This window comes from Ciona robusta, chromosome 14 (assembly GCF_009617815.1).
Source record: "Ciona robusta chromosome 14, ASM961781v2".
Lineage (NCBI taxonomy): Eukaryota > Metazoa > Chordata > Ascidiacea > Phlebobranchia > Cionidae > Ciona > Ciona robusta.
The window spans coordinates 2,243,921-2,271,405 of record NC_143248.1 but is presented as its reverse complement, the minus strand read 5'-3'; the positions used below and the strand labels follow the sequence as shown (position 1 = coordinate 2,271,405).

The window sequence follows — 27,485 nt, the reverse complement described above, 5'->3', positions numbered from 1 at the left end:
GTTTAAATTTGTGAAACGCTTCGGAACCAAAGTTATGTAGGCCTACTATCATTCATTTAACTGGCAAACGTTAATCGATCAACGTTTCCTCTTTACGTTTTTTAGGATGAAGGTCTTTAATCAGCGATCACTAGTTTTGTTTCCATGCTGAAAGCTGGTATAGCACTCATACTGTATGTCCCTTGCAATTACCAAATAATGTGGGTAACTCGGTCGTTCAATTTTGGGGGAAATATATAGTAAGGTGGGGGGAGAAGTCTTCTCGTCTCCTTCGGTAGTAAAACAAAGAAAAATTCATAAAATTTTAAAACTGTATTCTTTATCAGTGGGGACTGCGTTCACGCTATCATTAAAAAACCTTAGAGGGTATATGAATCAAGGCTCTTCGCGGCTACTATGTGGGTGTGTATGTGTTCTTTGGCAAGACACTTAATGATAATTGCTCCAACCCAGTGTTTACTAACGATTTTTAAGTCTTCAGTCAAATATGAAAAAGAAAAAACAATCTCCAAAACTAAGTACCTACAAAGTAGCTATACAGTAGGGTGGGGCAATATAGGACACCTTTTCATTCTATTTTCCCGTTCCATTTGGTAGTAAACAAAGAATATTCGAAAAATTATAAAACCATGTCCCCACGACTTCCATAAACCGTTGTTTATTGTTTAAACCTTGATCAGGATATTTGAATATTAGGTTCTAAAGGTGTCCCATCTTCCCCCACAGTACTATACATGGTATTTTGTAAGCGGGCAAGGGGTGTATAAAACAAAACACTCTTGTTCATGGCTTAATGATTTTAAAGCTATCACAACGCTTCAAAATACTAAACAGTCTCTGAAAAAAAATAAACTGCGCGAATAAAAAAAATAGGCAGTGGGACAATGCATGGGATTTCCTTTAGCTTTATCTATTATACAAATTTCAAAATTTCTTTATTTTTTTTTAATTTCTAGTCGCATTTAAAAGTAATCCAAAAGGCTTTTAGTATATTGTCACGTTTTTACGCGTGACGGATGGATTCTTAGTTGGAATTAACTATCGCAGGTGTCTTGAAGCTGGTCCAATTAATTCACCGTAGCTAAAACGTTGTGCCTGTTTCTCGTATTCCCAACAACACGTAACTTAGGAGCACTCAACGTATTCAGTTCACTCTCGAATCTCATGTATCTTATTTAGTCATTCTCTTATTCCGTCTTTTTTTCTCGCTTCGTATCTCTTACTGCGAATCACAACAAGCTTATATACGCAACAATTTCACGACGAAAAACGCACAAACAAAAGAACAGCGTGATAACTGCAGGGTCCAGCAAATTTATAGTCGCATAAATTTATAGTCGCATTAAAAAGTGACCTCAATAAGGGCGGTTATAGTGCAGTGACCGTTGCCTTTTAAGCCCTTAGACCAGCATGTCATGTTAAAATAGCTCTTCTTTCCCGCCATGCATTCGAGGGTCATCCATTAAACTGCATGGTGCCAAACGTTAATCGATCAAGGTTTCCCCCTTTACGTGTCTCAGAATGAAGATCTTCAATCAGATTAGTTGTAACGCTATGCAGAGCGAGTCGGCACGCGACAGTTAATGTTCTAACTTAAAACAAAACAAGGAGTTTCATTTTTCTGAGCAAGTCGCTTTCGCATAAGGGTGTTGGGGTAATAGGTCAAGTCTGGCCTAAAACCCTGGCCCTCAAGGATCCAACTATATACAGAATAGAATAGTTTCGGCAACCAAATCACTAAACTTCGTAAATGTATAGCAGAGTGGAGGAAGATGGACACTTTTAACACTTAATATCCAAATATCCTGATCCTGTTTTAAACAATTAACAACTGTTTATGGGAGTCGTGGGGGTACGGTTTTATAAATATTTAAATGTTCTTTGTTTACCACTAAATGGTACGAGAAAATGGAATAAAATGCAGTCCCATCTTCCCCTATCCTAAGATATATATGATTTTGTACGTTTAATGTAACTTATTTAGATTAAGCTAAAAGCTGTTTTTGCAAAAAAAAGACCATGCATTCGGTTGACCTAGTTTGTTTAGAGACTCACATAGCATTGAAACCTCCCGTCTATGGAGTTAAAAATGATGCAAATACGAAGGAATTCGCAAAGGAATTTGTTAACTCACAGCAGAATTCAAAGGTAAAAGCATGTTAATTTTAAACCGTAGTCGTGTAGCCTATATATTTTTATATGCTTTATATGTCCGGCGCCGTGGTATAGTGGTTAGCGCGCCTGCTTGTAACCCAGAGGTAATGGGTTCAAGGCTCGATGCTGCTACCATTGTGGGCGTATGTGTCCTTGGGCAAGACACTTAACGGCAATTGCTCCAACCCAGTGGTTACTAATGGGTATGTCTAAATTATCAGAAATACATAAAAAAGAGAAAAAATCCAAAAAAAATAATTACCCACAAAGTAACATACATGGTAACTCGTAAGCTGGCACGAGGTGTTAAACCCGTGTGATAACGACTGTCGTTTTCCGGCCACGCGAGGATAAAGTAAGTTACATTCATTCATTCATATACTTGAGTGTTTTTAGGAATGGGATTCCTCGTTTTACCTGGCAGATCTTGGACAAGTTGTACGAAACTTACAGCTGTGGACGAAGCACATGCCTAAAATCAGACCGTACTACGCCATGAAGTGCAATCCCTCACAACCAGTGGTACAACTGCTAGCGTCGTTGGGCGTGGGCTTCGACTGTGCCAGTAAGGTAAACAGTAGGATATTTTGCTTGAAACTCTTAACAAAATTTCCTTTCGCTGTACGTTATAACGTGCCCTCAAAAATGCTGTGCAGTTTTTTTAAATATATACATTTAGTTTGAAATTGAAACGGCTCTAAAATGCGGAGTGAAACCGGATGACATTCTCTTTGCTGTACCATGCAAGATGTCTTCCCATATTGAATACGCTTGTCAAACCGGTGTTCAAGTTATGACCGTTGACAACGCTGACGAACTGCACAAAATCAAACGGATTCATCCTACTGGAAAGTAACGTATCTCGTTTGTTCCGTGCTTTTTCCACGTCATTATTTATTTTTGTGCGACAGGTTACTCTTGCGATTAAACGTAAAATATTGCGGCAATGGCATCAAAATGGGTGACAAGTTCGGCGTTACGATGTCCGAAGCCAGGGAGCTCATATTACTCTGTAAAGAGCTTGAATTGGATTTGATTGGAGTTTGGTATGAAGTTTGCGTTGCTGTAGTTTTTAGTGCAGTGTTTCTGAATCGCAATGTCGCGTCAACTTTCCCGCCAAACATACAGTAGGCGGGAAAGACGGGACACCCTTTCCTTCTGTTTTTGGTCCTATCTGTTAGTAAACAAACACATTCAAATAATTATAAAACCGTATTCTCACGACTCTGTTTAAAACACACGATATTTGAGTATTATGTCCTATAGGTGTCCCATCTTACCTCACAGTATTACAATTTTATATCACTGTTCTTACAAAACTCCATAGTAAAACCATCTATAACACATTAATATGATATTTAAAGACAGAAGCAAATTTCTCAATAAATGTATGTATTTTTTGCTTTTCAGTTACATATTTATATCCTAATTACATTTTGGTTTGATTTTGATCTTTTAAGGTCCAACGATCCGGATAATTTGTTTTTAAATTTCACCGGCCCGTAGGCTTAAACGGTTGAGAACCACTGATTTTGTGCATAGTATTGCAAATTATTTTCATACAATGTAAAACAACTAAAAATATGCATTTTGTGAATATATATATCTGTCACTTTAGTTTTCACCCTGGAAGTGGGAGCGACTCCTTTGAAACGATCCGTGATAGCTTACAGCGATGTAGGGAGCTTTACGATTTCGCCAAGTTAATTGGAAATGACTTTAAAATAGTCGACATCGGCGGTGGATTCGTTTGTGGCGATAATTTTATCAAGGTGAGGCCCTAACCGCTGCTGATACTGTTTTTAAAGACTATTGCAAACGTGTATAGCAGTTTCTCTTAGGAGCATATCATCTAAATTTGATAAATTTTGAGAAAGCTAGCTTGCGTATATACTGTAGTATAGTAGGGTGGGGGAAGACGGGACGCTCTTAGTGGGTAATATCCAATTATCCGAAGCGGATTTTATTCAATTAACAGCAGACTGTGGAAATCGTGAGGACACAAATTTATAATTCTTTAAATTCGTTGTATAGAATGAATAGGTATCCCATTCCCCCCCACCCAATAAATGATGGGATATCGTTAGCACATATATTTCTTTACTGTGTTTTTACAGATTAATAGATAAAAAAATATAAAAAACTAATAATTACCAACAAAGTAACATGCGTGGTAATTAACTTGTAAGCTGGCACGAGGTGTATGAAAAAGAACACCCGTGTTATAACGAGTTTCGTTTTCCGGCCACGTGAGGATAAAGTAAATTACATTCAAATGGACCGAGAAAAGAATGGAAAAATATGTCCCATCTTGTTTCACCCTACCATAGTTCGCTGCTACAAATATTGTGGGTGTATTTGTCCTTGGCAAGACACTTAACGGCAATTGCTTCAACCAAGTGGTCACCAATAGACTGTCCAAATTATCAGACATACATAAAACAAAAATAAAAAAAAAAATAAAAAAAATAATCGCCCACAAAGTAACTTATGTGGTAACTCGTAAGCAGGCACGAGGTGTATGAAACAGAACACCCGTGTTATAACGACTGTTGTTTTCCGGCCACGCGGGATAAAGTAAGTTACATTTATTCATTCATTCTTAGTTGTAGAGTAAAACGCACTTACTACACTTTTTTTTCTGGTGGTATAGATTAGTAAGCAAGTTAATGCTACTATTGACCGGTTGTTTCCGCCTGAAACCGGTTTGACAGTCATTGCTGAACCTGGTAGATTCTTCGTGGAAAATGCTTTCGCCTTCGTAACATCTGTGCATGGTAAAGCAATTCGTGGCGGTAAGCTGATACTATAGACTGCATATAGTAAAGTGGGGGGTGACCGGACACATTTAGCACATATTATCCAAACATCAAGATCGTGTTTTAAACGCTTAACAAAGGTCTATGCGAGTTGTAAGGCTACGATTTATATTTCTTTGAATGTTCTTTGTCTACTACCAAATGGGATGACACCATGAACTGAAAAGGTGTCCTATCCTCCCCACCCTATACTATATGATTTATTTACCGTTTCAATGTAATGTACTAAAGCAATATTACATTCAATTTCTCTTCTACAGACTCTGCAAAGTATTACATCGGATCTGGAGTTTTTGCCGCATTTTGTTTGAAATATTTCGAAAAATTTATCAGAATCCCAGAAAGCCTATCTCGGCAAGCAGTGAGTGAATACAGTAGGGTAGGAGAAGACGGGACACCTTCAGAACATAATATCAAAATATCCTGATCGTGTTTTAATCAATTCACAGCGGCCTATGGGGGTCGTGAGGATACAGTTTTATAATTCTTTGAATGTTCTTTGTTTACTACCGAATAGAACGACAAAACGGAATGAGAAGGTGTCCTATCTTTCCCCACCCTACTATTTAAAAAGTTGTTTTGCTACACGTTTTATTTTATCTATGTTTCCGAGCAAGAACGCTAAACTAATGTCAATAACAGCTTTGCATAAGTTAAATGCAAACATTTTAAACACACATATATAACTGCATGTTTTGTTAATAGAATAAATGTAAGTGTTACGCCAGTACTGTGTACGGACCTACTGGGGCTGGTGATGACATCGTTTTATGTGACTCTATGCTGCCTGAAGCCCAGATTGATGACTGGTGGTTATTTGATAGTAAGTTTATTTTTGTTTTTTTTTGGAAAGGGGGTGTTTATTTATTATGACCCAATCTTTGGGTCGATCCTCTGTAAAGCCGACTTGGCCCCATTGTAGGATCGTGTCTTTACGCACATTTTTTGTTTCTATTAGAAGTTTTACTTGATAATAATTAAACCTAAATGGATCGTTTGTCTGCTAGGTGTAGCGACCACGCTTATTTTCTTCCAAATAAATGTAAATATGCTTTTAACTGTAGGCGTTTTTTAACCACTGTTGTTTCTTCGCTTCTGTAATCTAAGACGAATGAAGGTATTTTTATATTGATATTGTATTATTGTAATTAAGTTTTTTTATTCGACTTATGTTTTTACTTTTGCATTGACAGACATGGGAGCATATTCCCCACTGCTCAGTCTCGGCTTTAATGGTTACATGGTCACGAAAGCCGGATTCTTTATTTCGCAAGATACATGGTAAGGTCTTAATTATAGTACTGTGGGGTAATATGGGACACCTTTGCCACATAATATTTAAATATCCGGATCGTGTTTTGAGCAATTAACAACGTTCTATGGAAGTCACAAGGGTACGGTTTTATAATTCTTTAACTGTTCTTTGTTTACTACCAAATGGGACGAGAAAATAGAATGAAAAGGTGTCCTATCTCCCCCCATCCTACTCTATGTTTATTTTTATTTAAAGTGTATGCGGCGCTATTACTATTACATGTAGCCTAAGTAAAACGCATGCTGTTCAATTTTACCCGTAGGCTAATATACACTAGGGTGGAAAAGATGGAACACCTTTTGACTTTATTTTCGTTCCCATTTAATAGTAAACAAAGAACATTCAAAGAATTATAAAACCGTACCCTCACGACTCCCATAGACCGTTAATAATTGTTTAAAACACGATCAGGATATTTGGATATTATGTGCAAAAGGTGTCCCATCTTCCCCCGCCCTACTGTTTGTCATTTTTCATACTGAATACTAAAAAACGTTTTAAACCCCGATTTGTACTTTAAATTCATCTACACCAAACACATAATTCCATATTTTTAGGAATGAAATCGCTGAAAAATTAGACCCCAAATCACCCTTGTTTGAGCAGTATCAACAACTGGAGAAAACCGACAAAGAAATAATTTCCAATGATATGTAGTTCCTTATCGTTGAATTTGTACACAGATTATTTAACCCAGTTTTGACACGGGTTGAGTCGTTTTGTTTATAAGGTGCGCCATTGTTGTTTTTATGACGCTTTTAAAATACGAAAAAAATATCTGCTATTGAACCCAAGACACAAAAAAGTGTAAATTATTTTTGATTCGTTTAAGTAAAAATGATAACTGATGCAAAAAAAACAAATATATAATGTTGTGAGGTAAGATGGGACACCTTCAGCACATAATATCCAAATGTCCTGATCGTGTTTTAAACAATTAACAACGGTCTATACGGGAGTCGTGAAAATACGGTTTTATAATTCTTTGAATGTTATTTGTTTACTACCAAATGATACGAGAAAATAGAATGAAAAGGTGTTCCATCTTCCCCTATCCTACTATATATTTACGCAAAAACAAAACATGTAACCATATATATATAGGTTTTTGCTGACGTAGCCAACGTTCGTTAATCATAAGCGTTGTAATTTAACGTCATGTAAAGTTAAGTCATTCCGGGCTTTCCGACAATTTTCTTGAGGCAGTGGACTTTTTATATTTACATTCCTCTGTTTAAAATGTAATGCTTTCCACAAAAGGCTTGTAAAGTTCTGGTTTTTGTACACGCATTTTTAGGTGACGTTGAAATTTTGACGTATTTTTTTCTAAAAACAGAAACACCCGCTGGCAATGTGTACATTCTGTCTGAAAGTTTGCTTTCCGTTCAGACAAAAGTGATTTAGAGTTTGGACTATATATATTTTAACATCAGTTCGAAATGAGGGTAAGACCTGGTGGGCTAGATTAAATTCAGAACTATACATATAGTAGGGTGGGGAAAGATTCTTTTCATTCTATTTTGTCAACCCAGTTGATAGTAAACAAAGAACATTCAAATAATTATAAAGCTGCGTTCTCACGACTCCCGTAGAACGTTGTTAGTTATTTAAAAAAACGATCAAGATATATTTAAATATATTAAGTGCATGCTAAAGGTGTTCCTACTATATAGTCATCGCATATATAACTATAAGTGCTTTATGTTCTAAGAGAACAATTATCAGGATACTGGAACCGTTTTCACGACGTTCTCGTGACCATGAAACACCGCAGGCAAAATACTTTTGGTTAAACGACACAAAAAAGCCCGAGCTCCGCACAGCCTCAGGTATTATAGCTTGGCGGTGCAAAACGTTCCACGCAAGGACGTCTCGCTGATTATACGCGCTGTAGGCGTAAATAAGCTCATGGAAAATTACACCATTTCTGCCGTTTAATGAATCTCGCTTTTAAGGAAAGTAACGAGTCTTATTTAGCTGTAAAATAACTTGCTAGTTAATAAAATGATAGTACGCTAGTTATATCGGCAAATAGTTGCGTATAATTCTGTAAGATTCTCGATTTGAATTTACGTTCTAACTGCTGGTTATCAATTATGCAAGAAGTATATATAGGCTCAGTGCCCTATTCAGTACAGAAATCGTTAAGCATAAATTCAATATACTAAACTGGGTAGTATTGTTTTAAGGTTGTAATGCAGTTTTTGTTTTCCGTATCTATAATTAATGATGCAAGTTGAAAGAAACATTCAGTAGGGTAGGGGAAAATGGGATACCTTTAGCACATAATGTCCAAATATACTGATCGTGTTTTAACAGCAGTCTATTGGAGTCATCGGGATACAATTTGATAATACTTTGAATGTTCTTTGTTTACTACCAAATGTGACGAGTAAATAGAATGAAAGGTGTCCCATCTTTCCCCACCCTAATACTACATGTATATGCTGTTGTAGATTATTCCGAACTGCATTACTGATAAATACGTTTAATTTGTTGATCATTTTTTACAGTTTTAGTTTCCTTTTTTTGTAGTGATGACACGGAATATGAATTGGTTAACGTTTGTTGTTCTAACTTCATTAGTGACGTCGTCTTTCCAAGAGGTAAAGAATTTCTAGTTTAAATAAACTGTTTGTAGCATAATAAAAGTATTTTACAGTACTGTGGGGTAAGATGGATACCGTTAGCATATAATATCCCACATTTTCTAACCATTTTTTTTACCAACTTACAACGTATGTAGGAGTCGTGAGAATACGGTTTTATAATTACCAACCGGTTAATTATATAAAACAAAGAATGAAGCATATGGTAATTCGTAATCCAAACGTGTAAACCTTCAAGTATACCTTAAGTATTGTTGGGGCAAATCACTGGACTTGTTTTTGTTTCTTTTTACTGTTTTATTTTTCATTTACAGTGATTCTTATATTTCAATAAATTATATTGGGCTGGGGGTAGATGGGACATTTTTTTTTGTTGTTTTTTTCTCGTTTTATTTAGTAGTAAACAAAAACATTAAAGGAGTTACAAAACTGTGCCTTCACGACGCTTATAGACTCGCTGTTATTTGTTTGAAACACATTGGGGATTTTTGTATATTGTGTGCAAACTATGTCCCATTTTCCCCCTCTCCATAGATTTAACAGGATTTTTTTAGAATTGATTTTGTATTAATTCAATACAATGTCTCCTAACGCTAAGGCTCGTAATTTGGCGTTTGAATACATGTTCAGCACGCCTCGGGTCATTGAAAACGTTAAATTACTATCTTTCGAATAAACTGTTGTTCAAATCTCATGGAATATCAAACGCCTTGAGCGTAATACAAAACGTCTTAGTTGTACAGGCGCAAGGTGTGTCTGAAGAACATAATTCGACTTATTGCTGAAATAGCAAATTCTCTGTATATAATTGCCATCATTAAAATTATGGGCGTCACATTTTAATTTAATTCCAGTCAAGAGACTTCGTTTTTCCATAAACAAAATGAATTGCGCTTGACATAATTAAAGTAATTATCGCGTATTAATTCAAACCTGGACATTTTGTATATATGGTCACTATGGAGAAAGGTAATAAAAGTACAGAAAACTATGTTGGCTACAAGTTTATTTTTATTCAAGGTGTATATAGTGGGGTGGGGTAAGATACGACAGCTTTTTATTTCATTTTGTCGCCCTATTTGGTGGTAAACAAAAAACATTCAAAGAATTATAAAACCGTATCCTTACGACTCCCATAGGCCGTTGTTAATTGTTCAAAACAGGGTATTTAGATATTATGTGCTAAAGATGTCCCATCTTCCCCATTCTACTATATATTATTTATTTTTCAAATAGGCGTTATAAGTCGCCGGAAATTACGAGTCTATAATCCGTCCCTTCGTCTTGCTTTTATAAAAAAACCTTATCTCTCGCCTTTACAATGAAACTTACTAAAGCATTGTTTGTATAGCGGTTTAATGTAGTCTCTGTATTATGTAATTGTTGTTTTTGAATGACTTTACAGTTTTGCCCAAATCACATCACAAATCGCCCAAAGTAAAAATCTGCCGAAATCATGTTAAACTTATTAATTTCTATCACCCAGTAGTTACAACAATTAGTAGGTTAGGTAAAATACTACCAAATGGGACGAGAAAATAAATGAAAAAGTGTCCCATCTTCCCCACCCTACTATAAAAAAGTCTCAAACACTGTACATTTAATTTTATAGGTAACCACACCAGCGTCATATGATTATACCCCATCAAATAGCACATACGAATACTTTTACGATTATGGCAGTGAGTATGAAAGTAACTCAACGATCATTGAAGAAAATTCTGAGGAGGAAAACACGTTCATGATGACTGTAGAGCAGATAGGAAGCGGTGTTACATCCATACAGGTACAATAATTTGAATAAATGGGTGTAACTTGCTTCATCCTCGCGTGGCCGGGAAACGACAGCCGTTATATAATACGGGTGTTCTGTTTCATACACCTCGTGCCAGCTTACGACCTACCATGTTTGTTACTTTGTGGGTGTTATTTGGCCAACCCATTAGTGACCACTGGGTAAGAGCAATTGCCGTTAAGTGACTTGCCCGAGGACACTTATACGCCCACAATGGTAGCAGCGACGAGCCTTGAAGTTGCTTGGGTCTAGTTATTTACCACGTAAGATTGATTTTCATTGTGCGATTCCTGTATTACAATGTCTTTGCTTGTATTCTCTAAAAGTCTTATGTACCTTGAGCTGTATGTGCTGCTCCTACTGCTGCTCCTGCTCCTGCTTCTCCTGCCCCTCCTCCTGCCCTTGCTCCTCTGCCTCTACTCCTGCTCCTGCTCCTCCTCCTGCTTCGTCAATTCACCTCCCACGCTAATTACTACATTAGTCTCCAACGCAGTGACGTGGAGGCAGGCGTGCTCAAAATGTTAAGACCAAGTATATGCTGTGTAGTGTTGAGAGTCAGACGTTGGTTGTTTAATGCTGTTTTTATATTACAAGACGATTGTATCTAAAACCGGTGTTGTATACCAGCTTTGACGCGAAAATTATGGGCGTTCATATGTACTTGGGCAAGACACTGTAATAGTTTTACAAGCATGAACAGTATAGACGTGTAACACTTATACTTACATATGAAAATGGCAAAGTTAGGTAACTTTAGAAAATTCAAAACAGGGTCTAGTTGATCAAATTGAGGATGCTCAAAACGCTGGCCAAACTTATCTACAACTTCCTGAACAACTTGACCCTGCAAAGACAAACGTTACACTCGAGGTAAGATAGATTGTAATATCTAGTAGGGTGGGAAAGATGAGACACCTTTTTATTCTATTTTCCCCACCCATTTGGTAGTAAACAAAAAGCATTAAAAGAATTATAAAATCGTATCCTGACGACTCCCATAGACCATCGTTAAAATACGATTATAGGATAATTGGATATTATGTGCTAAAGGTGTCCTATCTTTCCCCACCTTATACTATATATACGTCCTAATCATCTTAATCATTAGATATTTTCAGGAAAGCAATATTGCCCAGACGAAGTCTTATAATTATTGCTCTATGAGAAACGCCAAATAGATGTGACGTAACACATTTAAATGCGTAATTGTAACTTGCAACAGTGTGATAAAGCTTGTCTGGCAATTAGATGTCTCGAAAACCGACGTTTCGACGTGGTATTAATTTCGCCTTCTTTATGAGGGTATTACCTGTATAAGACGTAGAAACGTCAGTTATCTATAAATAAATATAGTGGGGTAGGGTGGGGAAAGATGGGACACCTTTTCATTATAGTTTCTCTTCCCATTCGGTAGTAAACAGAGAAATATAAAACCGTATTCTTAAAACTCATATAGACCGTTGTTAATTGATCAAAACACGATCCGAATATTTGGATATTGTATGCTAAAGGTCTCCCATCTTCCCCGCCTCAATATATGAGATCTCGCAGTTATATAATGTACCTGGTAATTGCAACATTTTATATTCAATGTAATAAATTGTGATAAGACTTCAATTTTGTATTTCTAAATTTGCCGTACAAATTTTGCTTTCAGAGAATATTCGGAATAGCAAGACAATTTATTGAACAAACGTTGGCCACTGCTGAAGAAACAGATAGTCAAATAACTCAAGTTATAAGTTATGGGTAAGCAGAAAAAAAATGACCTACTTTATAATATGTACAGTAGGATGGGGGAAGATGGGACACATTTTAACTGTATTTTCTCGTCCCATTTATCAGTAAACAAAGAACATTCAAATAATTATAAAACCGTATCCTCAGGACTACCATAGACTGTTGTTAACTGTTTAAAACACGATCAGGACTTGGATATTATGTGCTAAAGGTGTCTCATCTTCTCCCACCCCACTATATGTATATGTATATGTGAAAGTAAAGAAAAATCAATTTAAAATTAAATAACCTCATCCTTATAACTCAAAACTGTTGTTAATTGTTTAAACACGATCAGGAAATATGGGATTCGGGTATCAACTAACGGTATTCATCTTATCCCACAATACTATGTTTAAAATCGTTGTCGTTTTCAGGGATAGGAATAGCACCGCATTGTCCGAATATTCAGCGATTCTTGGTGACCATAGAGAAAGTCTAAGCCAGCTGTCCAGTGAGCTTTTCATGTTACAGTCTTTGGACGAAACTTCATACGGAACTCCTACAGACAGCTATGAGTCGTTTACAACAGTTGATCCAGATTTTGAGGACGGTCATGGAGAAGAATCATCTTACCCAACCCCTACTGATCTTTATGGCGAACCAATATCAGCGGATGAAACCAGTTTCGAAACAGCAGAGACAGACAGCTTTGAAGAAGAGACAACAACTGCGCCATATGAGGTAGTGGACTCTACACTTGCCCAAATCAAATCACAAATCGCCCAAAGTCAAAATCTGCCGAAATCATGTTAAACTTATTAATTTCGATCACCCAGTAGTTACAACAATTAGTAGGTTAGGTAAAATACTACCAAATGGGACGAGAAAATAAATGAAAAAGTGTCCCATCTTCCCCACCTTACTATAAAAAAGTCTCAAACACTGTACATTTAATTTTATAGGTAACCACACCAGAGTCATATGATTATACCCCATCAAATAGCACATACGAATACTCTTACGATTATGGCAGTGAGTATGAAAGTAACTCAACGATGATTGAAGAAAATTCTGAGGAGGAAAACTCGTTCATGATGACTGTAGAACAAATAGGAAGCGGTGTTACATCCATACAGGTACAATAATTTGAATAAATGGGTGTAACTTGCTTCATCCTCGCGTGGCCGGGAAACGACAGCCGTTATATAATACGGGTGTTCTGTTTCATACACCTCGTGCCAGCTTACGACCTACCATGTTTGTTATTTGGCCAACCCATTAGTGACCACTGGGTAAGAGCAATTGCCGTTAAGTGACTTGCCCGAGGACACCTATACGCCCACAATGGTAGTAGCGACGAGCCTTGAAGTTGCTTGGGTCTAGTTATTATGTTGCGTAAGATTGATTTTCGTTGTGCGATACCTGTATTACAATGTCTTTGCTTGTATTCTCTAAAAGTCTTATGTACCTTGAGCTGTATGTGCTGCTCCTACTGCTCCTGCTCCTGCTCCTGCTTCTCCTGCCCCTCCTCCTGCCCTTGCTCCTCTGCCTCTACTCCTGCTCCTGCTCCTCCTCCTGCTTCGTCAATTCACCTCCCACGCTAATTACTACATTAGTCTCCAACGCAGTGACGTGGAGGCAGGCGTGCTCAAAGTGTTAAGACCAAGTATATGCTGTGTAGTGTTGAGAGTCAGACGTTGGTTGTTTAATGCTGTTTTTATATTACAAGACGATTGTATCTAAAACGGTGTTGTATACCAGCTTTGACGCGAAAATTATGGGCGTTCATATGTACTTGGGCAAGACACTGTAATAGTTTTACAAGCATGAACAGTATAGACGTGTTACACTCATACTTACATATGAAAATGGCAAAGTTAGGTAACTTTAGAAAATTCAAAACAGGGTCTAGTTGATCAAATTGAGGATGCTCAAAACGCTGGCCAAACTTATCTACAACTTCCTGAACAACTTGACCCTGCAAAGACAAACGTTACACTCGAGGTAAGATAGATTGTAATATCTAGAAGGGTGGGAAAGATGAGACACCTTTTTATTCTATTTTCCCCACCCATTTGGCAGTAAACAAAAAGCATTAAAAGAATTATAAAATCGTATCCTGACGACTCCCATAGACCATCGTTAAAATACGATTATAGGATAATTGGATATTATGTGCTAAAGGTGTCCTATCTTTCCCCACCCTATACTATATATACGTCCTAATCATCTTAATCATTAGTAACTTTCAGGAAAGCAATATTGCCCAGACGAAGTCTTATAATTATTGCTCTATGAGAAACGCCAAATAGATGTGACGTAACACATTTAAATGCGTAATTGTAACTTGCAACAGTGTGATAAAGCTTGTCTGGCAATTAGATGTCTCGAAAACCGACGTTTCGACGTGGTATTAATTTCGCCTTCTTTATGGGGGTATTACCTGTATAAGACGTAGAAACGTCAGTTATCTATAAATAAATATAGTGGGGCAGGGTGGGGAAAGATGGGACACCTTTTCATTATAGTTTCTCTTCCCATTCGGTAGTAAACAAAGAAATATAAAACCGTATTCCCAAAACTCATATAGACCGTTGTTAATTGATCAAAACACGATCCGAATATTTGGATATTGTATGCTAAAGGTCTCCCATCTTCCCCGCCCAATATATGAGATCTCGCAGTTATATAATGTACCTGGTAATTGCAACATTTTATATTCAATGTAATAAATTGTGATAAGACTTCAATTTTGTATTTCTAAATTTGCCGTACAAATTTTGCTTTCAGAGAATATTCGGTATAGCAAGACAATTTATTGAACAAACGTTGGCCACTGCTGAAGAAACAGATAGTCAAATAACTCAAGTTATAAGTTATGGGTAAGCAGAAAAAAATTGACCTACTTTATTCTATGTACAGTAGGATGGGGGAAGATGGGACACATTTTAACTGTATTTTCTCGTCCCATTTATCAGTAAACAAAGAACATTCAAATAATTATAAAACCGTATCCTCAGGACTACCATAGACTGTTGTTAACTGTTTAAAACACGATCAGGACTTGGATATTATGTGCTAAAGGTGTCTCATCTTCTCCCACCCCACTATATGTATATGTGAAAGTAAAGAAAAATCAATTTAAAATTAAATAACCTCATCCTTATAACTCAAAACTGTTGTTAATTGTTTAAACACGATCAGGAAATATGGGATTCGGGTATCAACTAACGGTATTCATCTTATCCCACAATACTATGTTTAAAATCGTTGTCGTTTTCAGGGATAGGAATAGCACCGCATTGTCCGAATATTCAGCGATTCTTGGTGACCATAGAGAAAGTCTAAGCCAGCTGTCCAGTGAGCTTTTCATGTTACAGTCTTTGGACGTGGAGTCTAATGAAATGACCGACGATGTCATGCCCGGAAGAATGGAAACGCCATTCAGCGCAAATGATACGCCAGGTGATGTAGACCCGAATGTTTCGTTGCTGGCTGTTATAGATATGGACCTTTCAACTACAACACCAGCTGGCGACGACCCAGCTCCCGAAACTGTATCGCCTCTCGATTTGGACGAAACTTCATACGGAACTCCTACAGACAGCTATGAGTCGTTTACAACAGTTGATCCAGATTTTGAGGACGGTTATGGAGAAGAATCATCATACCCAACCCCTACAGATCTTTATGGCGAACCAATATCAGCGGATGAAACCAGTTTCGAAACAGCAGAGACAGACAGCTTTGAAGAAGAGACAACAACTGCGCCATATGAGGTAGTGGACTCTACACTTGCCCAAATCAAATCACAAATCGCCCAAAGTCAAAATCTGCCGAAATCATGTTAAACTTATTAATTTCGATCACCCAGTAGTTACAACAATTAGTAGGTTAGGTAAAATACTACCAAATGGGACGAGAAAATAAATGAAAAAGTGTCCCATCTTCCCCACCCTACTATAAAAAAGTCTCAAACACTGTACATTTAATTTTATAGGTAACCACACCAGAGTCATATGATTATACCCCATTAAATAGCACATACGAATACTCTTACGATTATGGCAGTGAGTATGAAAGTAACTCAACGATGATTGAAGAAAATTCTGAGGAGGAAAACTCGTTCATGATGACTGTAGAGCAGATAGGAAGCGGTGTTACATCCATACAGGTACAATAATTTGAATAAATGGGTGTAACTTGCTTCATCCTCGCGTGGCCGGGAAACGACAGCCGTTATATAATACGGGTGTTCTGTTTCATACACCTCGTGCCAGCTTACGACCTACCATGTTTGTTACTTTGTGGGTGTTATTTGGCCAACCCATTAGTGACCACTGGGTAAGAGCAATTGCCGTTAAGTGACTTGCCCGAGGACACCTATACGCCCACAATGGTAGTAGCGACGAGCCTTGAAGTTGCTTGGGTCTAGTTATTATGTCGCGTAAGATTGATTTTCATTGTGCGATACCTGTATTACAATGTCTTTGCTTGTATTCTCTAAAAGTCTTATGTACTTTGAGCTGTATGTGCTGCTCCTACTGCTCCTGCTCCTGCTTCTCCTGCCCCTCCTCCTGCCCTTGCTCCTCTGCCTCTACTCCTGCTCCTGCTCCTCCTCCTGCTTCGTCAATTAACCTCCCACGCTAATTACTACATTAGTCTCCAACGCAGTGACGTGGAGGCAGGCGTGCTCAAAGTGTTAAGACCAAGTATATGCTGTGTAGTGTTGAGAGTCCGACGTTGGTTGTTTAATGCTGTTTTTATATTACAAGACGATTGTATCTAAAAACGGTGTTGTATACCAGCTTTGACGCGAAAATTATGGGCGTTCATATGTACTTGGGCAAGACACTGTAATAGTTTTACAAGCATGAACAGTATAGACGTGTTACACTTATACTTACATATGAAAATGGCAAAGTTAGGTAACTTTAGAAAATTCAAAACAGGGTCTAGTTGATCAAATTGAGGATGCTCAAAACGCTGGCCAAACTTATCTACAACTTCCTGAACAACTTGACCCTGCAAAGACAAACGTTACACTCGAGGTAAGATAGATTGTAATATCTAGTAGGGTGGGAAAGATGAGACACCTTTTTATTCTATTTTCCCCACCCATTTGGTAGTAAACAAAAAGCATTAAAAGAATTATAAAATCGTATCCTGACGACTCCCATAGACCATCGTTAAAATACGATTATAGGATAATTGGATATTATGTGCTAAAGGTGTCCTATCTTTCCCCACCTTATACTATATATACGTCCTAATCATCTTAATCGTTAGATATTTTCAGGAAAGCAATATTGCCCAGACGAAGTCTTATAATTATTGCTCTATGAGAAACGCCAAATAGATGTGACGTAACACATTTAAATGCGTAATTGTAACTTGCAACAGTGTGATAAAGCTTGTCTGGCAATTAGATGTCTCGAAAACCGACGTTTCGACGTGGTATTAATTTCGCCTTCTTTATGGGGGTATTACCTGTATAAGACGTAGAAACGTCAGTTATCTATAAATAAATATAGTGGGGTAGGGTGGGGAAAGATGGGACACCTTTTCATTATAGTTTCTCTTCCCATTCGGTAGTAAACAGAGAAATATAAAACCGTATTCTTAAAACTCATATAGACCGTTGTTAATTGATCAAAACACGATCCGAATATTTGGATATTGTATGCTAAAGGTCTCCCATCTTCCCCGCCTCAATATATGAGATCTCGCAGTTATATAATGTACCTGGTAATTGCAACATTTTATATTCAATGTAATAAATTGTGATAAGACTTCAATTTTGTATTTCTAAATTTGCCGTACAAATTTTGCTTTCAGAGAATATTCGGTATAGCAAGACAATTTATTGAACAAACGTTGGCCACTGCTGAAGAAACAGATAGTCAAATAACTCAAGTTATAAGTTATGGGTAAGCAGAAAAAAATTGACCTACTTTATTCTATGTACAGTAGGATGGGGGAAGATGGGACACATTTTAACTGTATTTTCTCGTCCCATTTATCAGTAAACAAAGAACATTCAAATAATTATAAAACCGTATCCTCAGGACTACCATAGACTGTTGTTAACTGTTTAAAACACGATCAGGACTTGGATATTATGTGCTAAAGGTGTCTCATCTTCTCCCACCCCACTATATGTATATGTGAAAGTAAAGAAAAATCAATTTAAAATTAAATAACCTCATCCTTATAACTCAAAACTGTTGTTAATTGTTTAAACACGATCAGGAAATATGGGATTCGGGTATCAACTAACGGTATTCATCTTATCCCACAATACTATGTTTAAAATCGTTGTCGTTTTCAGGGATAGGAATAGCACCGCATTGTCCGAATATTCAGCGATTCTTGGTGACCATAGAGAAAGTCTAAGCCAGCTGTCCAGTGAGCTTTTCATGTTACAGTCTTTGGACGTGGAGTCTAATGAAATGACCGACGATGTCATGCCCGGAAGAATGGAAACGCCATTCAGCGCAAATGATACGCCAGGTGATGTAGACCCGAATGTTTCGTTGCTGGCTGTTATAGATATGGACCTTTCAACTACAACACCAGCTGGCGACGACCCAGCTCCCGAAACTGTATCGCCTCTCGATTTGGACGAAACTTCATACGGAACTCCTACAGACAGCTATGAGTCGTTTACAACAGTTGATCCAGATTTTGAGGACGGTTATGGAGAAGAATCATCATACCCAACCCCTACAGATCTTTATGGCGAACCAATATCAGCGGATGAAACCAGTTTCGAAACAGCAGAGACAGACAGCTTTGAAGAAGAGACAACAACTGCGCCATATGAGGTAGTGGACTCTACACTTGCCCAAATCAAATCACAAATCGCCCAAAGTCAAAATCTGCCGAAATCATGTTAAACTTATTAATTTCGATCACCCAGTAGTTACAACAATTAGTAGGTTAGGTAAAATACTACCAAATGGGACGAGAAAATAAATGAAAAAGTGTCCCATCTTCCCCACCCTACTATAAAAAAGTCTCAAACACTGTACATTTAATTTTATAGGTAACCACACCAGAGTCATATGATTATACCCCATTAAATAGCACATACGAATACTCTTACGATTATGGCAGTGAGTATGAAAGTAACTCAACGATGATTGAAGAAAATTCTGAGGAGGAAAACTCGTTCATGATGACTGTAGAGCAGATAGGAAGCGGTGTTACATCCATACAGGTACAATAATTTGAATAAATGGGTGTAACTTGCTTCATCCTCGCGTGGCCGGGAAACGACAGCCGTTATATAATACGGGTGTTCTGTTTCATACACCTCGTGCCAGCTTACGACCTACCATGTTTGTTACTTTGTGGGTGTTATTTGGCCAACCCATTAGTGACCACTGGGTAAGAGCAATTGCCGTTAAGTGACTTGCCCGAGGACACCTATACGCCCACAATGGTAGTAGCGACGAGCCTTGAAGTTGCTTGGGTCTAGTTATTATGTCGCGTAAGATTGATTTTCATTGTGCGATACCTGTATTACAATGTCTTTGCTTGTATTCTCTAAAAGTCTTATGTACTTTGAGCTGTATGTGCTGCTCCTACTGCTCCTGCTCCTGCTTCTCCTGCCCCTCCTCCTGCCCTTGCTCCTCTGCCTCTACTCCTGCTCCTGCTCCTCCTCCTGCTTCGTCAATTAACCTCCCACGCTAATTACTACATTAGTCTCCAACGCAGTGACGTGGAGGCAGGCGTGCTCAAAGTGTTAAGACCAAGTATATGCTGTGTAGTGTTGAGAGTCCGACGTTGGTTGTTTAATGCTGTTTTTATATTACAAGACGATTGTATCTAAAAACGGTGTTGTATACCAGCTTTGACGCGAAAATTATGGGCGTTCATATGTACTTGGGCAAGACACTGTAATAGTTTTACAAGCATGAACAGTATAGACGTGTTACACTTATACTTACATATGAAAATGGCAAAGTTAGGTAACTTTAGAAAATTCAAAACAGGGTCTAGTTGATCAAATTGAGGATGCTCAAAACGCTGGCCAAACTTATCTACAACTTCCTGAACAACTTGACCCTGCAAAGACAAACGTTACACTCGAGGTAAGATAGATTGTAATATCTAGTAGGGTGGGAAAGATGAGACACCTTTTTATTCTATTTTCCCCACCCATTTGGTAGTAAACAAAAAGCATTAAAAGAATTATAAAATCGTATCCTGACGACTCCCATAGACCATCGTTAAAATACGATTATAGGATAATTGGATATTATGTGCTAAAGGTGTCCTATCTTTCCCCACCTTATACTATATATACGTCCTAATCATCTTAATCGTTAGATATTTTCAGGAAAGCAATATTGCCCAGACGAAGTCTTATAATTATTGCTCTATGAGAAACGCCAAATAGATGTGACGTAACACATTTAAATGCGTAATTGTAACTTGCAACAGTGTGATAAAGCTTGTCTGGCAATTAGATGTCTCGAAAACCGACGTTTCGACGTGGTATTAATTTCGCCTTCTTTATGGGGGTATTACCTGTATAAGACGTAGAAACGTCAGTTATCTATAAATAAATATAGTGGGGTAGGGTGGGGAAAGATGGGACACCTTTTCATTATAGTTTCTCTTCCCATTCGGTAGTAAACAGAGAAATATAAAACCGTATTCTTAAAACTCATATAGACCGTTGTTAATTGATCAAAACACGATCCGAATATTTGGATATTGTATGCTAAAGGTCTCCCATCTTCCCCGCCTCAATATATGAGATCTCGCAGTTATATAATGTACCTGGTAATTGCAACATTTTATATTCAATGTAATAAATTGTGATAAGACTTCAATTTTGTATTTCTAAATTTGCCGTACAAATTTTGCTTTCAGAGAATATTCGGAATAGCAAGACAATTTATTGAACAAACGTTGGCCACTGCTGAAGAAACAGATAGTCAAATAACTCAAGTTATAAGTTATGGGTAAGCAGAAAAAAAATGACCTACTTTATAATATGTACAGTAGGATGGGGGAAGATGGGACACATTTTAACTGTATTTTCTCGTCCCATTTATCAGTAAACAAAGAACATTCAAATAATTATAAAACCGTATACTCAGGACTACCATAGACTGTTGTTAACTGTTTAAAACACGATCAGGACTTGGATATTATGTGCTAAAGGTGTCTCATCTTCTCCCACCCCACTATATGTATATGTATATGTGAAAGTAAAGAAAAATCAATTTAAAATTAAATAACCTCATCCTTATAACTCAAAACTGTTGTTAATTGTTTAAACACGATCAGGAAATATGGGATTCGGGTATCAACTAACGGTATTCATCTTATCCCACAATACTATGTTTAAAATCGTTGTCGTTTTCAGGGATAGGAATAGCACCGCATTGTCGGAATATTCAGCGATTCTTGGTGACCATAGAGAAAGTCTAAGCCAGCTGTCCAGTGAGCTTTTCATGTTACAGTCTTTGGACGAAACTTCATACGGAACTCCTACAGACAGCTATGAGTCGTTTACAACAGTTGATCCAGATTTTGAGGACGGTCATGGAGAAGAATCATCTTACCCAACCCCTACTGATCTTTATGGCGAACCAATATCAGCGGATGAAACCAGTTTCGAAACAGCAGAGACAGACAGCTTTGAAGAAGAGACAACAACTGCGCCATATGAGGTAGTGGACTCTACACTTGCCCAAATCAAATCACAAATCGCCCAAAGTCAAAATCTGCCGAAATCATGTTAAACTTATTAATTTCGATCACCCAGTAGTTACAACAATTAGTAGGTTAGGTAAAATACTACCAAATGGGACGAGAAAATAAATGAAAAAGTGTCCCATCTTCCCCACCCTACTATAAAAAAGTCTCAAACACTGTACATTTAATTTTATAGGTAACCACACCAGAGTCATATGATTATACCCCATCAAATAGCACATACGAATACTCTTACGATTATGGCAGTGAGTATGAAAGTAACTCAACGATGATTGAAGAAAATTCTGAGGAGGAAAACTCGTTCATGATGACTGTAGAACAAATAGGAAGCGGTGTTACATCTATACAGGTACAATAATTTGAATAAATGGGTGTAACTTGCTTCATCTTCGCGTGGCCGGGAAACGACAGCCGTTATATAATACGGGTGTTCTGTTTCATACACCTCGTGCCAGCTTACGACCTACCATGTTTGTTACTTTGTGGGTGTTATTTGGCCAACCCATTAGTGACCACTGGGTAAGAGCAATTGCCGTTAAGTGACTTGCCCGAGGACACCTATACGCCCACAATGGTAGCAGCGACGAGCCTTGAAGTTGCTTGGGTCTAGTTATTATGTCGCGTAAGATTGATTTTCATTGTGCGATACCTGTATTACAATGTCTTTGCTTGTATTCTCTAAAAGTCTTATGTACCTTGAGCTGTATGTGCTGCTCCTACTGCTCCTGCTCCTGCTTCTCCTGCCCCTCCTCCTGCCCTTACTGCTCTGCCTCTACTCCTGCTCCTGCTCCTCCTCCTGCTTCGTCAATTCACCTCCCACGCTAATTACTACATTAGTCTCCAATGCAGTGACGTGGAGGCAGGCGTGCTCAAAGTGTTAAGACCAAGTATATGCTGTGTAGTGTTGAGAGTCCGACGTTGGTTGTTTAATGCTGTTTTTATGTTACAAGACGATTGTATCTAAAAACGGTGTTGTATACCAGCTTTGACGCGAAAATTATGGGCGTTCATATGTACTTGGGCAAGACACTGTAATAGTTTTACAAGCATGAACAGTATAGACGTGTTACACTCATACTTACATATGAAAATGGCGAAGTTAGGTAACTTTAGAAAATTTAAAACAGGGTCTAGTTGATCAAATTGAGGATGCTCAAAACGCTGGCCAAACTTATCTACAACTTCCTGAACAACTTGACCCTGCAAAGACAAACGTTACACTCGAGGTAAGATAGATCGTAATATCTAGAAGGGTGGGAAAGATGAGACACCTTTTTATTCTATTTTCCCCACCCATTTGGCAGTAAACAAAAAGCATTAAAAGAATTATAAAATCGTATCCTGACGACTCCCATAGACCGTCGTTAAAACACGATTATAGGATAATTGGATATTATGTGCTAAAGGTGTCCTATCTTTCCCCACCCTATACTATATATACGTCCTAATCATCTTAATCATTAGATACTTTCAGGAAAGCAATATTGCCCAGACGAAGTCTTATAATTATTGCTCCATGAGAAACGCCAAATAGATGTGACGTAACACATTTAAATGCGTAATTGTAACTTGCAACAGCTTGTCTGGCAATTAGATGTCTCGAAAACCGACGTTTCGACGTGGTATTAATTTCGCCTTCTTTATGGGGGTATTACCTGTATAAGACGTAGAAACGTCAGTTATCTATAAATAAATATAGTGGGGTAGGGTGGGGAAAGATGGGACACCTTTTCATTATAGTTTCTTTTCCCATTCGGTAGTAAACAAAGAAATATAAAACCGTATTCTCAAAACTTATATAGACCGTTGTTAATTGATCAAAACACGATCCGAATATTTGGATATTGTATGCTAAAGGTCTCCCATCTTCCCCGCCTCAATATATGAGATCTCGCAGTTATATAATGTACCTGGTAATTGCAACATTTTATATTCAATGTAATAAATTGTGATAAGACTTCAATTTTGTATTTCTAAATTTGCCGTACAAATTTTGCTTTCAGAGAATATTCGGTATAGCAAGACAATTTATTGAACAAACGTTGGCCACTGCTGAAGAAACAGATAGTCAAATAACTCAAGTTATAAGTTATGGGTAAGCAGAAAAAAATTGACCTACTTTATTATATATACAGTAGGATGGGGGAAGATGGGACACATTTTAACTGTATTTTCTCGTCCCATTTATCAGTAAACAAAGAACATTCAAATAATTATAAAACCGTATCCTCAGGACTACCATAGACTGTTGTTAACTGTTTAAAACACGATCAGGACTTGAATATTATGTGCTAAAGGTGTCTCATCTTCTCCCACCCCACTATATGTATATGTATATGTGAAAGTAAAGAAAAATCAATTTAAAATTAAATAACCTCATCCTTATAACTCAAAACCGTTGTTAATTGTTTAAACACGATCAGGAAATATGGGATTCGGGTATCAACTAACGGTATTCATCTTATCCCACAATACTATGTTTAAAATCGTTGTCGTTTTCAGGGATAGGAATAGCACCGCATTGTCCGAATATTCAGCGATTCTTGGTGACCACAGAGAAAGTCTAAGCCAGCTGTCCAGTGAGCTTTTCATGTTACAGTCTTTGGACGTGGAGTCTAATGAAATGACCGACGATGTCATGCCCGGAAGAATGGAAACGCCATTCAGCGCAAATGATACGCCAGGTGATGTAGACCCGAATGTTTCGTTGCTGGCTGTTATAGATATGGACCTTTCAACTACAACACCAGCTGGCGACGACCCAGCACCCGAAACTGTATCGCCTCTCGATTTGGACGAAACTTCATACGGAACTCCTACAGACAGCTATGAGTCGTTTACAACAGTTGATCCAGATTTTGAGGACGGTTATGGAGAAGAATCATCTTACCCAACCCCTACAGATCTTTATGGCGAACCAATATCAGCGGATGAAACCAGTTTCGAAACAGCAGAGACAGACAGCTTTGAAGAAGAGACAACAGCTGCGCCATATGAGGTAGTGGACTCTACACTTCTATTGAATTTGGTCGACTCGCCAGTTAATGCTGGCGAGAGTGAAAACAGTTTCACAGATTACACTCCCTTGTCCACCGAGAGCGACTCCGAGGATGGCTACCTTGATATGGATGCGTATGGCAATGACGACGAAGGCCTACCGATAGTAGAGAGTACGTACCCCAATGACGTCACGCCCACCGATCTTAACGAAAATGGTGACGGCTTAACAGACGAAGACGTCACAGAAGACGATGATGACGTCACCCAAGACGAGAATACGTATACCGATGACGTCACACCGACCGATCTTTACGAAAATGGTGACGGCTTAACAGACGAAGACGTCACAGAAGACGATGATGACGTCACACAAAACGAGAATGCGTATACCGATGACGTCACACAGACCGATCTTTACGAAAATGGTGAGAGCTTAACAGACGATGACGTCACAGAAGACACTAATGACGTCACCCAAGACGAGGCAGACGAAAACACGTACCCTGATGACGTCACGCCCACAGATTCCATCGAGAGTGATGACGCCACAGAAGGCACAGATGACGCTACAACCGATTCCGATGAAAACGGATACACCGATGACCTTTCATACCTTTCAAACGAAAGCGGATACGATTTAACAAACCCGACAACTGAGAATGAATTAATAAACAACCTCTCGGAAATTCTGTCTAACGAAGGTGTAAACGCCAATTTAGAAAACGCCATTGAAAACTTGTATCCAGGTTTTGGCACTGACGAAGCCACCGAAACTCAAACAGATTATCCTCCTACTGTTACCACTAGTAATCCTATAAATGATGATGAGGTTTCAAATATTCTTGCAGAATCTTGGTCAAATGACGATATGGACTTCGTTGAAAATAGTAATACCGACATCGTAAATGATTTGGACAGTGAAAATAGTATCACGGATGACGTAAATGATTTGGACAGTGAAAATAGTATCACAGATGACGTAAATGATTTGGACAGTGAAAATAGTATCACAGATGACGTAAATGATTTGGACAGTGAAAATAGTATCACAGATGACGTAAATGATTTGGACAGTGAAAATAGTATCACAGATGACGTAAATGATTTGGACAGTGAAAATAGTATCACGGATGACGTAAATGATTTGGACAGTGAAAATAGTATCACAGATGACGTAAATGATTTGGACAGTGAAAATAGCATCACAGATGACGTAAATGATTTGGACAGTGAAAATAGTATCACAGATGACGTAAATGACTTGGACAGTGAAAATAGATACACCAATGAATACCCATACGACGTTTTAAATGATGAGAGCTATGAATACGATGACTTCGATTCCGAATACACTGCTCGCTTAGGTTTGGGAATTGGGATCTCTTTAGTTTGCCTTATCTTGGCAATTGTTCTTATCATCATAAGGTGCCAGAGAATAGCCGATCGACGTCAATTTGCATTCCAACGCTTCTACGTTCCAGAAAATAATTTCATCAAGCAGCCGAATCTAACACCTAACTCTACTATCATTACTGTACCATGGCAGCACGTGCCGATTCCAGAGATTAAAACCGTTGCAACATAAAAATGATCAGACATATAAACCAGGAAACATACCGTTACTGACTTGTGTATATAACTGTTACACGCGCTATCGTACAAATCATTGCCCAATGCAGTTAAACTTGTATATGCTTTTACATACACGCGTGTACGTTGCACATGCTAAGTTTACGTACACCGTTGGCAAATGTGACAACTATATCAGGCATCATTGTCGGATACACAATTATTTTTCAAATAGTTTTAAATACAATTTGTCCAGACAGTTTTAAATACAGTTGAGTGTAAATATGATGCTAAATTGTTTAAAAATAAACATTTGCTTCGCAAGAATCATCGAATTTGTTTATCTGCACTTATATAGCGGGCAACTGAGTAATTGTACAAGCACTGTTGTAGTCAGTCCCACGTTGGTCGGTCCCATGTGCGATGGTTTCATACATAAGTATCACAATATAGGCTTTATCCAGCTAAAATAAACCAGATAAAATAAAATCCAACTAAATCTATGTATATGCTGTAATCCAGCTAAAAATGCAGCCATAGTATATTGTATAGTAGGGTGGGGGAAGACGGACATCTATTTATTCAATTTTCTCGTTCCATTTGTTAGTAAACAAAGGGAATTCTAGGAATTATAAAACCGTATCCTCACGACTCCCGTTGACCGTTGTTAGTTGTTTAACACACGATTAAGATATTTAGATATTACGTGCTAAAGGTGCCCCATCTTACCCCACGCAGTACTATATGCAACTTTATGGGGTTTG

At 37.9% G+C, this 27,485-nt stretch overlaps 1 protein-coding gene across 4 annotated transcripts; it reads left to right on the top strand.

Annotated features, from left to right (window-relative positions):
• Window positions 1–1,539: 1,539 nt before the first annotated feature.
• Window positions 1,540–27,048, top strand: LOC149724879 (uncharacterized). 4 transcript variants are annotated; one of them, XM_089892314.1, is made up of 21 exons: window positions 8,761–8,894; window positions 10,510–10,683; window positions 11,464–11,562; window positions 12,350–12,441; window positions 12,849–13,155; window positions 13,377–13,550; window positions 14,320–14,418; window positions 15,205–15,296; window positions 15,698–16,193; window positions 16,415–16,588; window positions 17,367–17,465; window positions 18,253–18,344; window positions 18,746–19,241; window positions 19,463–19,636; window positions 20,415–20,513; window positions 21,301–21,392; window positions 21,800–22,106; window positions 22,328–22,501; window positions 23,280–23,378; window positions 24,156–24,247; window positions 24,655–27,048. In XM_089892314.1, the coding sequence occupies exons 1-21, from the start codon at window positions 8,826–8,828 to the stop codon at window positions 26,735–26,737; spliced, it is 5,583 nt and encodes a 1,860-aa protein (XP_089748440.1). In that variant the 5' UTR covers window positions 8,761–8,825; the 3' UTR covers window positions 26,738–27,048. The 4 variants fall into 4 exon arrangements, 2 of the variants coding, with proteins under 2 accessions (XP_089748440.1, XP_089748441.1); XM_089892315.1 differs by lacking the exons at window positions 10,510–10,683; window positions 11,464–11,562; window positions 12,350–12,441; window positions 12,849–13,155 and having other exon boundaries at window positions 8,793–8,894; XR_016386488.1 differs by lacking the exons at window positions 11,464–11,562; window positions 12,350–12,441; window positions 12,849–13,155; ... (14 more) ...; window positions 24,156–24,247; window positions 24,655–27,048 and adding exons at window positions 1,540–2,148; window positions 2,551–2,724; window positions 2,834–3,006; ... (4 more) ...; window positions 5,679–5,796; window positions 6,167–6,254 and having other exon boundaries at window positions 6,846–8,894; window positions 10,510–10,640.
• Window positions 27,049–27,485: the final 437 nt, after the last annotated feature.

Coding starts and splice junctions, on each gene's coding strand:
- LOC149724879 (XM_089892314.1), top strand. CDS start 8,826: ATGACACGGAATATGAATTGGTTAACGTTTGTTGTTCTAACTTCATTA. Junction 13,156..13,376: donor CAACAACTGCGCCATATGAG/GTAGTGGACTCT, acceptor TTAATTTTATAG/GTAACCACACCAGAGTCATA. Junction 18,345..18,745: donor ACTCAAGTTATAAGTTATGG/GTAAGCAGAAAA, acceptor TGTCGTTTTCAG/GGATAGGAATAGCACCGCAT.